The sequence below is a fragment of the Euphorbia lathyris genome, chromosome 6 (assembly GCF_963576675.1).
Source record: "Euphorbia lathyris chromosome 6, ddEupLath1.1, whole genome shotgun sequence".
In the NCBI taxonomy this organism is placed as follows: domain Eukaryota; kingdom Viridiplantae; phylum Streptophyta; class Magnoliopsida; order Malpighiales; family Euphorbiaceae; genus Euphorbia; species Euphorbia lathyris.
The window spans coordinates 85,097,129-85,110,903 of record NC_088915.1 but is presented as its reverse complement, the minus strand read 5'-3'; the positions used below and the strand labels follow the sequence as shown (position 1 = coordinate 85,110,903).

General features: G+C 35.4%; 1 protein-coding gene across 1 annotated transcript; it reads right to left on the bottom strand.

Annotated features, from left to right (window-relative positions):
* Positions 1-8,582: 8,582 nt before the first annotated feature.
* Positions 8,583-9,158, bottom strand: LOC136233508 (uncharacterized). The gene has a single exon (XM_066023184.1). It carries the CDS (start codon positions 9,070-9,072, stop codon positions 8,734-8,736), a length of 339 nt encoding a protein of 112 aa, XP_065879256.1. The 5' UTR covers positions 9,073-9,158; the 3' UTR covers positions 8,583-8,733.
* Positions 9,159-13,775: the final 4,617 nt, after the last annotated feature.

The window sequence follows — 13,775 nt, the reverse complement described above, 5'->3', positions numbered from 1 at the left end:
CCGCACTAGTGTATCTCATAGGGGTGAAGCTGCCGTTTCGCTCCAGCTTTGCAAGCCAACGGCTGAAAAAATCCTCAGCTATCCCAAATAATATTGGCGAAAGGGGGTCGCCCTGCCTAACCCCACAAGAGCAACTGAAAAACCCTTTAGGCTGACCCGCAATTAAGATTGAAATCCTAGCGGAGGCGAGGATGTTTAAGATCCAGTCCCTAAATTGCAAGGAAAACCCAAAAGCCTCCATCACTGCTAATAAGAAATTCCAGTCCAGAGTGTCAAATGCTTTTTTGATGTCAATTTTCAGGGCCATTGCGCCCCCGAAGCAACGCTTTGCCAACATGTTTACACCCTCAGAGGCCGCGGCAATGCACTGATGAATGCTTCTGCTCTTAATAAACCCAAATTGATTATCGGAGACGATTCTCGGAGCAATTGATGCTAGCCTGTCTGCCAAGATCTTGGAAATGATTTTGTAGGAGAAATTCCCCATTACAATAGGTCTGAATTGAGAGATTTGGTTTGCCCCTTTCGTTTTTGGGATCAAAGTCATCAGATTAGAATTCATACCCGGTAAAATGTAACCGCTGCTAAAGAAGCTCCAGACCACCTTACACACATCTTGTTTAACAATCTCCCAGAACCGCTGGTAGAACAGCCCGCCAAACCCGTCAGGACCCGGGGCGCCATCCTTATTCATTGCAAAAACCGCGCTTCGGATCTCCTCTTCCAGCGGCTTCCTGGTTAGCAGCGAGTTTTCCTCATCCGTGACAAGCTGCGGAATAACTTCCCTGATAGGCCTCTCATTTAACTGTGAGGATGAGGCGGAAAATAGTCCTGAGTAGAACTGAATAATATGGTCAGCGATAAGCGTATCGTCGCTGACAATTGTACCGTCAATCTGCAAAGCTGATAGCCCTGTCTGAACCTTTTTTATTTTGGCGACCCTGTGGAAGAAGGAAGAATTCCTATCACCTGCCTCCAGCCATGTTATTCTACTACGCTCTCTAGCCAAGAGCTCTTGTCGGTAAAGTTGCGAGTCGAGCTCAGCTTGCGCCTCCGCCTCACGCGACTGGTATTCATCTGAGTGTCCATGCGCAGCAATGTGCATTTGAACCTGTTTTAACTGATCAGTAGCTACCCTGATATTCTCTTCGACTCTTCCGAAAACATTACGGTTCCAGTGCCTCAGTGCAGTCCGAAGCGTTTTCAGTTTATGCATCAGTAGCTGCGCAGGCGGGAGCAAAATATCAGTATCTCGCCAATGAGAAGCGATGAGCTCCTTCAGTGAAGGGTGTGTCGTCCACATGCTCAAGAACCTAAAGCGGGAGACTCGCCTAGGGCCATTAGAGTAATTCAATAGAATTGGACAGTGATCTGATCGGTACCGCTGTAGAGCCGTACAAGAAATTCTGGTCCAGGCATCCACAAAACTCTCGCTTACAAGAGCTCGATCAAGCCGACATTCGACATGCGCGTTGCCACGTCTCCCATTAGACCAAGTGAATTGATAGCCACCTGTTTCCACCTCTAATAGGCCCCCAGAGTCAATAAACTGCCTGAAATCTCTACAAGCCGAAACAGCCAGACTGACTCCCGTTTTCTCGTGAGCGCCCACCACAGCGTTAAAGTCGCCCATTACCAGCCAGTTACCATCAGTAGTATCCCTGAGAGCCAGTAAATCCGCCCAGAGAGCTTGGCGGCCAGTTGCCGAGGTATTGCCATACACAAAGGAGATGGTTGTGGGGACCTGTCCAAACGAGATAGAGATATGCTGATCATGGCTCACCATAAGATCCACATCCATTATCGGTGTTGCGCCAAAAACCCAAATTGAGTTACTGTTATTTACAAATAGCAACTGCATACCAATTGAAAGCCAAAAAGAAGAAGTGACTCGGTCAAAACTCACCATGGGTTCAGCCAGACAAAGGAGATCCGGTTTATTAGAATTGCAAAGAAGTTTTAGTGCCCTCTGTGTCCTGGGGTTGCTGATCACCCTACAGTTCCAGTATAGGATGATCATTGATATCGAGAAGGAGGCCTGCTGAGCCTTTTGGAACGAGCCTCTGGAGCTGTATGTAGAGGCTTAGTTTTTTTCTTTTTGACCGTCGACCATTTTGGTTCTGTCTCCTGCTGTAGCGGCATGTTTGTCGCTATAACCAGTTCTTTCTGAGCTGATTCGGGTGGTTGCCATTCATAAGCCCTTGTGATGATCTGTTTTGGAATATTAGCAGCCAAACTGTATTGCCTGTGGTCCTCATTATCGGATGCCTTGGATCCATCATCACTGTAATCCCCCCAGTTCTTCTCAGTTTCTGCTGTAGCCGATTTGTGAAGAACCATTTGCCATGTGCCTTCCTGTGGCCTTGGAGATTTTGGTTCGCTAGAAGAGGGTGTGTCATTAGCTGTGTTCTGGGTAGCCTCCTGTGGGATCGGAGTATCAACCTTTTTAGAAGCTTGCTTTCCCTCTCTCTGAACAAACCGAGTGTGCCTGTGGTTCTCGTTGCTAGCATTCCTTCTGCACTGACCTGTTGAATGACCCACAAAAGAGCAAACAGTGCAAAAAGCAGGAAGGTGCTCATATTCTAAATAGACCCATTGCCAAAGGGAGTTCGTGTCTACCCGAAGCTTCATCTGTATCGCCTTTGAGAGATCAACATCCACTAGAACTCGGGCATAGTGTCCGAATTCTCCATTGACCGTGTTTTGATCAAATCTGATTGGGATACCAATAACCCTTGCTATACTTGCGATGATGCGGGTGTTCCAGTATTTCCAGGGAAGATTGTATAGCCGGACCCAGACCTGTGCGGAGGTGGATTTGTGCGATTCTGGGTTAAAACCCGGGGACCAGGGTATGAAGCGCATAATTCCAGGTTTCAACTGAATTGCGCCTAGGCTCCAGATAGATTGTAAAGCCATAGCAGAAGGCATGATAATGTGATAAAATCCCCTCCCCAGAGATATCAATTTCCAGTCAATAGATAGATTCCATACCTGAGTCAGTTTGAATTTGAGGTCTACGTGCTTCCAGGGCTTATCCCCTTTTGAGAGGTTCAGTCGGCCAATGACTGAATGTTGGCAGGACCGGACTCGTTCCTCATAAATCGATTGCTGTATGCGAATAGATTTGAATCCTCCTTCCTCGGATATTTTAGGCATCTCCGGCTCCGGGATGACAGCAGAGGAAATCGAGCCTGTAACGGCGGCGGCAAAGGACTTCCCAGAAGGTGGAACCAGCTCCGGTGAAATCCCACCTCGATGCGGGGCTTCTGCGCCGGGGATCGTGGGTTTAGGGAACTTTTCATATGACTGTCGATTGAAAAGGTGCGCGATGGCGAAGCTCGAGCAAGGAGGTTCATCCATGGCGAAAGTAGAGCGGGGGGGCGACGGCGGCGGCTAGCTTAGGTCCCAACCTATAATTTTTTTTTTTTTTTTTCAAAAGATGTACTAATAGTATTAGTTAATGTTTGTAAATATACAAATTGATAAATTCCTAAATCTATAATCCATCGTGCACGAATTGATAAATTTGTAAATCTAGTAGACTTTTTTTTTTGGGTTAAACCATCCAGTACTCCGAACCACATTGGCCGACTAATCCGGATTCGGGGCGGGTCCAAGGATTACGGTATTTAAACTCCTCCCAATCGCCGTTGTGGAGGATCGATCCTGAGACCGCCCTACCAAGCGCAGCCCCATCACATCACATGTGCTCTATTTTCCTTGTAGAGATGCCAGTTGGATTATATGTATGGATTGGTGCGTTTAAACTTTTTTTTGGTGCGTTTAAACTTTAAACTGAGTAAAATTGAAGTTTAAAAACTAGGAATTTGACTATAATTAATTGAATCCATGACTGACAATTTTCAACTGATTCATCCAAACTTATTTATTTAAAACAACAACAGATTGAAACTAAAATATTAGTAGAATTTTATTTTATCAATTCGCAAAGTCAAACACTTAAAGTATTTTTTAATCTTTAATGCTTCTGAACCTTTAAAAAAAAAAACCTTTAATGCTTCCGAAAAGAAACTAATTTTTGGAGTCTATCAAAATATATATTTTTTAATCATTATATATATATATAGGTCCTGTTTGGGAATTAGCTGTTAGCTGTTAGCTGTTAGCTGATTACATTAGCTGATTTGACTAGCTGTTTGTGTAGATCTGTTTAGTAAAAATTAGCTGATTGATAATAGCGGTTTGTGCAAAAAGACGAATAAGGGCATTAATTTTGGCGCATGAGAAGAGGGAGAATATATTAGGGTTAAAGAAGTCCATTAATTTTAATATGCAAAACGCTAATTGAAAAATCTCCTTTTAAGAGCTTTTTCTAAATTAGCGTTTTCATCCCAAAACTCTCTCCCAAACTTCTCTCCACCAAACACTCCAATTAGCGGTTGCAGTGGTCAAACCTCTAAAGTTGGTCAAAACCGCTCTTTTTATCCCAAAACGCTCTTTACCAAACATGGTCATAGTATATTAAAGTCTATTCAAGTATTATATAGTATTTAATTTAGTTTTATGATTCGTTTGGCTACTTGCTGTTTGTTGTTCCTGTTTGCTGGTTGTTGTTACGGTTTGCAGTTTACCTTTGGAAGAAGCTTCTAAAACGCAGGGATTTCCCGCTTTTGTAAAAAGCTACTTTTCAGTTGTAAAATGCAAACATGAAGTATCTAACCAAACACTTAAAACTCTGCCTATTAAAGTGAAAGGTAAACGATAGGTGAAAAGTATGTAACCAAACATCCCCTTAATATATATTTACCCTCTTTTTTTTTTAATAAGTATATATATTTACGAGGAGGAAGAAGGAAGATTGTCTTTCTTCTTCCTCCTCCCATCTATGGCTCTATTCCTACTTTTTTAGCTTTTATTGGTGTTTTGTTTCTTTTTTCTCAGTTGAAGTTCATACTTTTCTTTGAATTTTTCCGCTTGATTTGCATCTGTGAGCTATATCTCTTCCATTTACACTTTTTCCGAGTTTAGCAAAAGCGGAAGCGTCTTATCTTATACGTAGATCCATAGATCTACGGGGTTGCACCAATATAAAGGACTCAGATCCGAATAGTCGGAAGAAACTAGATGATGATGATTGGTTTGAAGCTGCTTTCAGGTGGATTTGGATTCGAGAGAAGTATGAGATTTGTTGTCATGTTATTTTAGATGTACCTTTTATGGTATTTTTTGCTCTTTGTAGTCTTTCTATTCCCTTTGTGGATCATATATTAGGCTTTGTCCTATATATGGGTAAGGGTTTAATCCTTACTATTATCATGTTGTACTCGCATTTGATTATCTAATGGAATATATATGCATTATTATAAAAAAAAAACAAAGTATATATATTTACACTCTTAAACTTGGTACGTTTTATCTATTTACACTCTCAACTTTTGAAATAACTCATCATACACTTATAGTTCCATTTAAAAACATATTGTGTATATCTATAGGTTCTTCATTCGAACCTCATGCACACAAAATCGTTGATTTGTCATCTTTGACAGATAATGTGGCATACAGAATGAACACCGCATCATCTGTCAAAGATGACAGATAAACGATTTTGTGTGCAGGAGGTTTGCATAAGTCAACTATAGGTGTATGATAGGTTTTTAAAGCCAACTATAGATGTGTGACATGTTTTTAAAGCCAACTATATGTGTGTGATAGGTTATTTTAAAAGTTCAAGGTGTCAATGGACAAAACTTGCCAAATTTAAGGATGTAAATATGCATTAAATTTTTAATTTAATTCAGTTTTTTTTGTTCAAATTATGTTAATTTTTTACAAGATTGTGATAATATTTCATAGTTTTTTTTTTTTTGAGAAAAATAGTTTTTCTTTTCAAACTAATCCTTTTTAAAATCTAATATTAGTTGCAAAGAAAGCAACAAGATATTTGGTATGCAAACGTTTATTTACATGAATAATGCAACAAAATAATATTATAATTATCATTTATCACTTCCTTATTATATATAAGGGATGTGGTTTCACTAATTTTCAGATAAAGGACTGTGGTTTACTTTTTGTCAAAATGAAGATTGAGGTTTTCAACTTTAGCAAAGGACTTTTTCGATTGTTACTATTAAAATCACCATTGACGACTTCAAAAATGACATATTTTAAGAACTACAAATATTCTAAACAACTTTAATTCTTCAACTTTTTTTATTTTGAGATTATTTAGATGAAGTTTGGCAAAGAGAGAGAAAGTTAATGTTTAGAGAGAGAAGTTCCAAAAAAGATAGATTTTCGAAAATCGAAAATGTAGTTTCATAGAAAATATGACATTGAACAATTTTAATTCTTGAAAATTTTCATTTTCAGATCGTTAAAGATGATTTTAATAGCATTAATCCAAGTGTGAAACTTCAATCCTCGTTTTGACAAAAAAGTAAACCACGATAAAATTAGTGAAACCACAGGAGTTTTATTTGAAATTCGCCCTATATATAATATATAGTTTGTTTATTTATTTATTAATAAAAAGGTCAAAACAGCCCACTCCTAACATTACAGCCTAAATCCAACCTCATTAAAATCATTTAATAAAATTAAATAATATTTGACAGTCAAACCATAGATTTTTGAGTCATGATCGATCATGTGATACATAATCATCATCTGCTGCCTTTCTTCCCCTAACCATAATAAAATTAATTTTTCATCTTTTTAAATTGTTTTTGTAATAATAAGTTGTTCTATTGGATCTCGTTTTCTACGAGTTGGTATTTAAAACTGAGTAAAAATAATTCGTTTTTGACAAGTTGATAGTTATAGTACTCTAAATTGGAACTGTCGGACAATGAATAATCCCAATTTTCTCCGACGCATAATATTGGCGGTCCAATGTCTTGGTAGACGAGGACCTCAGTGTTTATCTACACTTAAATCACAACGAGAGTGATTTAAGTGTAGATAATATCTTAATAATAAAAAAAATTAAGAAGTAATAATAATAAGGGTTAAGGTGTAAAAATACCTCTAACGTTTTGTGTATGGAGCAATTTTACCCCTAACGTCTAAAATGATGCAATTTTATCTCTAACGTTGGAAGTCAGGAGCAATTTTACCCCTAATGTTGATAAATTTGGTCATTTTGAGAAATAATTCATCAAACTGTTTTATCAATCATGAATTTTGTCATCTGTATTTCGCACGTGCGTCATTTTATCAGTGAAAAATCAAACAGGATGTGAAAAAAAATATTGTCTTTTGTCAATACGAATTAGACAAAAAAAACATTAAAAATTTACCGAATTTATAAATATTAATCTCTAATTCTATTATTTAATTATAAAATCATGAAATCCTTTTTTTTAGAACGAATTGTTATGCAAGTGGTGCAGAATAAGGAACAAAAATATTTGTGTTTTATAATAGCGTTTGAAATTGATCTAATTTATCAAAATTAGGGATAAAATTGCATCATTTTAGATGTTAGAGGTAAAATTGCTCCTGATCCAAAACGTTAGAGGTATTTTTGTACCTTAATCCTAATAATAATAATAAATCTTCCAAAAAAATTAATAATTAAAAAAAATAAAAGTCTACGAAAAATCTTGGCTAATTGGGGAATACTCCGAAACAATTGGATTTTTTTTAAAAACATTTTCACAATTGTAGGAATAAAGCCACATTAAATATTTTCAAATCAAATTCTCACTGAAAGTCCTCATTAGCGTCAATTAAAGCTGGTTTGAGTGGTTAAACATTTCAAGTCATTTAAATTAGATTTCGAGTTTGAATTTTAAGATACGCAGAAAATTTTAATTGATAAAGGATCCATCTAAAGGGTGTCCGACGATCCTCGAATCAAAAAATAAAAAAAATGAAAAACAAATAATGTTAAGTCAATTTAATTTCATATAAGCCAAGTGTTACGTATATTAGATAATTATCATGATATTTATTTATTTGTTAAATGAGGTTAAGTAAAGATGGGAGATAAAAAAAAAAATGAATGTTACATAACTACTAAATTAACAGAGGTTAATTTAAAAGTTAATAAGAGTTGGTCCGAGTAGTAAGAAGTTGAATCTCTGCTTGTCAGGTTTGAGTTTCAATTCCTCACTCCTTTAAAATTTAGCTCGGGGAATTCCAGTCAAAAAGGAATGTTTTTACAAATCGGACAAATCACAAGGTTTATTTTTATATTTTTATCAAAAATTTATCTTATTTTTAAAATATATGCAACGTATGTTTAAATTGAAAGGTATAAAATTTATCAAATTAAAAAAAAAGTCTTGAACATATTTTTCCTAATTTCGGGGGTGTTTGTTTCCTCCTTTTCATACTCATATTTGCCTTTTCACTTCAAAAGAGAGAGTTTTAGATGTTTGGTTAGTGACCTGCTGTTTGTCTTTTATACCTGAAAATTAGCCTTTTACAAAAGCAGAGAATCCGTGTTTTTTGAAAAATCAGTTTTTTCCAATAACAAACATTAAACTGTAACAGTAAACAGCAAGGTAAAACAAACGGGTATCCTTCTCATTTTCTATAGCATGATAGATATACGTATACACCAATAAATGGATTCCCAAAATCCTTAACAAGCAGAAATTTGAACAAGAATTCAATCAGTGGCGGATTCATGATTCCAAATCTACGAATACAATTACAACCCTCCAACCGTTTTTCTAGACAAAAGATCCCCCGAAACCACTCTTCCCCAAATAAATATCCATAACCGAAAATGCAACAGACCTCGTGCATCCCTCACTAAGATACTATTGAGGGGAGCGTAGGAACGGAAAAATCTCCATTGTTACAAAACAAAAGCTTCAATTGATGAACAATTCGTTTATAAATCCTAACTCTAACAATAAAATTAAACCCAGACATGTTTTTCTTCAATTTCTTCAACTTATTCCCAATTTTAATCTTCAATCTGCAAAATCTGATCCTCAAAAAAGAAGGTTTTCTTGATGAATCTGCTTGCTTCAAAGCTTTGTAAATCAAGAACTGAGCTCTTCTATGGATTATATCTTGTGGGTCTTCTTTTTCTAGCTTTGAGTAGCCATTGATGGATGGTTTCTTCTTCATCATTATTAAACTCATGGAAGAAAATTATTGAAAATCAGAAATTTGGGGAAGATGAAGTTGAGAAGATGAAGAAGAGGGGACGATGATGATGATGATGATTTATAAATTTGGGGGAATATATTTATAGGGGGAATTAAGGGAGGTGTGGGGTGGGGTTTAGTGAGATGGCATATGAATGATGTAGTAGTGCATGTGAGGAACTAGTGTTTGGTGGAAAAATAATGTGGAAATAAAGGTTGACTAGTTGGTTATTTAAAGCTTTAATTAATACATTAGTGATTAATTTATATATATATATAAATAAAAGGGGCGAAAGAAAAAATACTTAAAGGGTGTGTTTGTTTTATCTACTGTTTGCTGTTTACTATTTACCGTTATGGTTTGCTGATAGAAAATGTTGTTTTTCCAAAAAGCGGGATTGTAACACTCTGTCTAATACCATGTAGATATTGTCCACTCTGGCTCAAATCCAATACTTTTTGCCTCTCACGGCTTTAAAACGCGCCTACATGTATTGGATTCTCATCTTACTAATAAACTTCAGTCGCTCTCTCTCATTTTTTGATGTGGGATTCAGTTCATTCATGTCCCTGTCGCAATCCCTTAGGACCGATCCTTGCTTAGACCTTCTACCCTAGCGCCACCCACTCTGACCCAGGTCGTTACAGGTCCACCAGCTTCCGCCTGGTTCGTCTCCGAACAACACATCGTACGTGATCGGCTCTGATACCAATTGTAACACCTTACCCAATACCATGTAGACGTGTTTTAAAACTATGAGGCCTAAGGTGTTGGATTTGGACCAGAACGGACAATATCTACATGGTATTGGCAGAGTGTTACAGGGATTCCATGCTTTTGTAAAATGCTACTTTTCAGGTGCAAAAGGCAAATAGTGATCACTAACCAAACACCTAAAACTCTCCCTTTTGAAGTAAAAAGGCAAACTGGAGTATGAAAATGAGCAACCAAACACTCCCTAAGTCAAGAGTAGTTTTACTTATACCAATCTAATGTTATAATAACAATTTCAAGAGTAGTTCTTACTTCTAATGTTATAATGGTGTAATTAAAGGTCTAAAATTGATGGATTTGATCAATTTCAAACGGATAGGGTTGCAAATGGAGCGGGGATTCCCGTTCACGACGGTGATCCACCTTGTCGAGTACAGGGAATTTCCGATTAGAATTGTAGTCTGCGGTGCATAGATGAAGGATTGTTTTGTCACCCGCAAGCAGTGACGGAGCCAGAAATTTATATCTGGGAGCTAAAAATAGTTATGCTAGGAGTGTCAGAGTTAGATTTATCAGCCAGTTAGAACTGTGCAGAAACGATAAATCTTATCCATAGATCACTACATTTACATGGTTACAAAAAAAAACTCAAGGTTTGAAAGTTCGAAAGGATTTAAATGACGAAGATAGGATTATAAATACTTCTCTATGAATTTAAAATTTTAAAAAGTATATGTTTTATTTATTATTTAGCGTTAGTATATTTTAATCACTTATTTTAGTCTCAGTAGTTTTTCTCTTACCTTTATGCGGTTTTTTTTTTTTTTGTATCGAATGAAATTGACATAAGCATTTTATTAATAATTGTATGAATAGACAGTATCAAAAGAGTTATTGTTTTTAAATTAAATTATTGTATCATAAGTCAATAGCCGTAAATTAGAAAATCTTATAATATGGTTCAACAGGCAAAATAAGAAGCATAAAATAAGAGAAATAATGCACCGGCATGAAGCATAAATTGAAAATAATTCCATAAATTAATTAAGAGACAAGACATAGATAGATCTTAAATTAATAGTTTGTCAACCTTTTATTTCCTTTTCCCACAAGTCGGCACCCTCAACTGATAATTTTCCGACGTCACTCACCAAATAAAATTTAATAAATAAATAACTAATATTTTATTCCAAGGTTTTATTTAATTAAGGTCAACATAAGGTATTTAGCAGCATGCATGTATCAGTTTTATTAAGGGATAATTTCAAAATATATTTTCGTATTTCGCGGATTTACAGATAAGTGTCTGTGATTTTTTATGTTAAAAAGAGAGGCATGATGTACTCGTCTTTTAGATTGACACTGTCATTTTGATCGTTAATATTGTCAAAATAAAAAAAAAATCAAAAATTATGATATTTTAAATAACTTTAATTCATCATTTTTTTTTTATGGGAATGTTTATACTTTTATTAGATAGAAAAAGAAGAACAAGTATAATAAAACAGTAAGGAATAACACCTCACAGGATCCACGATGGAATAAAAAAGACTACAATGAGCAAAACAAACCATTAAAGGTAAAAAGAATACAAAAAAAAAATAAATCATATATTTCCTAGAAATCCAAATCTACAAAATAGCGTCTGCATTCCAATCTTTATCCTTTAAGCCCTTCCGAATATTTGGACGTGAGTCCTTTTTTTGTTGCAACCACATAGATATATTGATCTACGGATAAAATAAATCGTTTCCGCTTTTGCTAAATCCGAAAAAGATATAAATGAAAGAATTATCAGGAGCATATACAATTCAGATGGATAAAGAGATCTGAAAAGATATATGAACACCAACTAAAAGAAAATAAGAACAAAAAAAATAAAAAATCTAACCCGATGTGAGGAAGAAGAAGGAAGACAAACTTTCTTTTTCCTCCTTAAAGTAGAACCAGAAGAGAGAAAGAAAGTTTGAAGGAGAAGAGAAGAGGAGGCGGTTATTATTTTGTCTTTTTTTTTTTGTTGTAGAGAAGAGAAGAGAATTCATCAACTTTTTAATCTTATAGTAAAGTGTTGTTTAGTTAGGAGAGAGAAACTGAATGAATGCAGACAATTCTAAAAATTAGAAGTGGTAAAAATACACACGACATGTAATTTTAGTATTTGAATTTAGCTTAATAGATAAAATGTCATTTTTGGGTTGATATGCAAATTTTTGTGTTGCGTTAAATCGATACTAAGTTAACACGATTGTGACACAAAAGTTTCTAGGTTGAGTTTGGGTATAATCTTTTTAACACGAACCTAAAAATGACACGACTCGAACACGATAACTACCAGGTCTACTAAAAATGGTGGTTTGAAAAATAAAAAACATGGCTCCATGACCTGGCAATTGTCGTGTTTCGTGTCAAAATCGTGTTATCTCATATTTATGTTCCATATGGTTTTATATGTTATAAATGCTAGAAAAATGACTTTCGTGTCAATCGTGTCGTGTCAGTCGGGTTGGCTCTGTTTTCGTGTTTTCGTGTCAGAAATTGCCACCCAAAAGTGATACTAAACAAATTTAATTCTTAAAATTTTATATTTTAAGGTCATTAACAGTTAAACTGATAGTGTCAACCTAAAAGTTTTTTGTTTTACTAATGGTGAGAACCTTAGTTTTTTTTTTTAAGTTCATCTATAAAATTGTGTTTGATAAAACTTAAAATTAAGTGGCAAATTTTAAGTTTTGAATATTATAAATACTAAAAGTATTAAATGATATAATTGTTAGATAAATACTAAAAATAAGTACTGAATTTAAAAATATTAGTTAATAATATTCAACTTAAAATTTTAAGTTAAATCTTTTAATTTACCAGAATAAGTGACTTAACTGAAATATAAGTTGTGTTATCAAACTCGTCCCAAAAGAAATTATTGACTCACGCTTATAAATGACTCATTTAAAAACTCCGCCTGTGAGGGTCACTTGATGACACTTACAGCCGGTCCCAAGTCCGGACAAAGGAGGAGAGTTGCAGTAGGTTTGTGGCGGCAACTTAGCCACATCTTATGACATGAACCAAAAAAATAAATGACTCATTTAATGCATGAAGTTTGTAGGACTAAATTTAGGCCTGTTCATGGACCGGACCGGACCCAACAGACTTTTATCTAAAAATGATCAACCTAACCAAATCCAGCCCGCTATCAATTTAGGCGGGCTCGGGTAAGGTTAGGCTCAAGGTCAAAAATAAAAATCTCAAGCCCAGCCAATGTTTGTATAATATTTTAATAATAAAAAATTATATTTACAGTAAAAAATAAATATTAATATATAAATTTATTAATTGATATTAATAGCAAATGCTATTTTTATAAATCTCAAACTCATCCAAAAAAAGACTAGTTTTAGCAAGTCTGAACCGTACTGGACCTAAAGATAAATTGTCATTTCCAAACCCGGCCCAGAGGACATAGACCTGGGTGGGGCAGATAAGTACCCGGGCCCATGAACAAATCTATGACTAAACACCTGTAGTAACCTGTCAATGGGTGTCCTAGCATCCGACTAGGAAACTTTAATACCATCTTAAACTTCATTGTATAAAGAATATTAGTTGCATAACCTGCATAAGGACACCAAAACCAGTGTGTTCTGTGAACTAAGTCAACAGCCATTGTATTTTGCAATTGAAAAGCAGTAACAACTACTGTTTTCCAAAGATACACAGAAGACAATTCAAAAATTAAAAGACAGAAATTAATCGGAATATACTCGTGTCTTAATAGAACTACTCTGCCGAACTTTCCTTCAGCTATCGCTGCAATCATGGAAAATCTGCTCGAAAGATAAACACAGCTTCTGCAACAGAAATTGTTTAGGAAAGACCTGAAAAAAGACCCTTAGATAATCGAAGATTGTAATGAGAAACAGATTTGCTATGAATTAAATCGTTAGACTGCATAAACACTAGAAAAGGAAATTAAAAAACCAAGA

Excerpts from the sequence above, each read along its gene's own strand:
- LOC136233508 (XM_066023184.1), bottom strand. The coding sequence starts at position 9,072 with ATGAGTTTAATAATGATGAAGAAGAAACCATCCATCAATGGCTACTCA.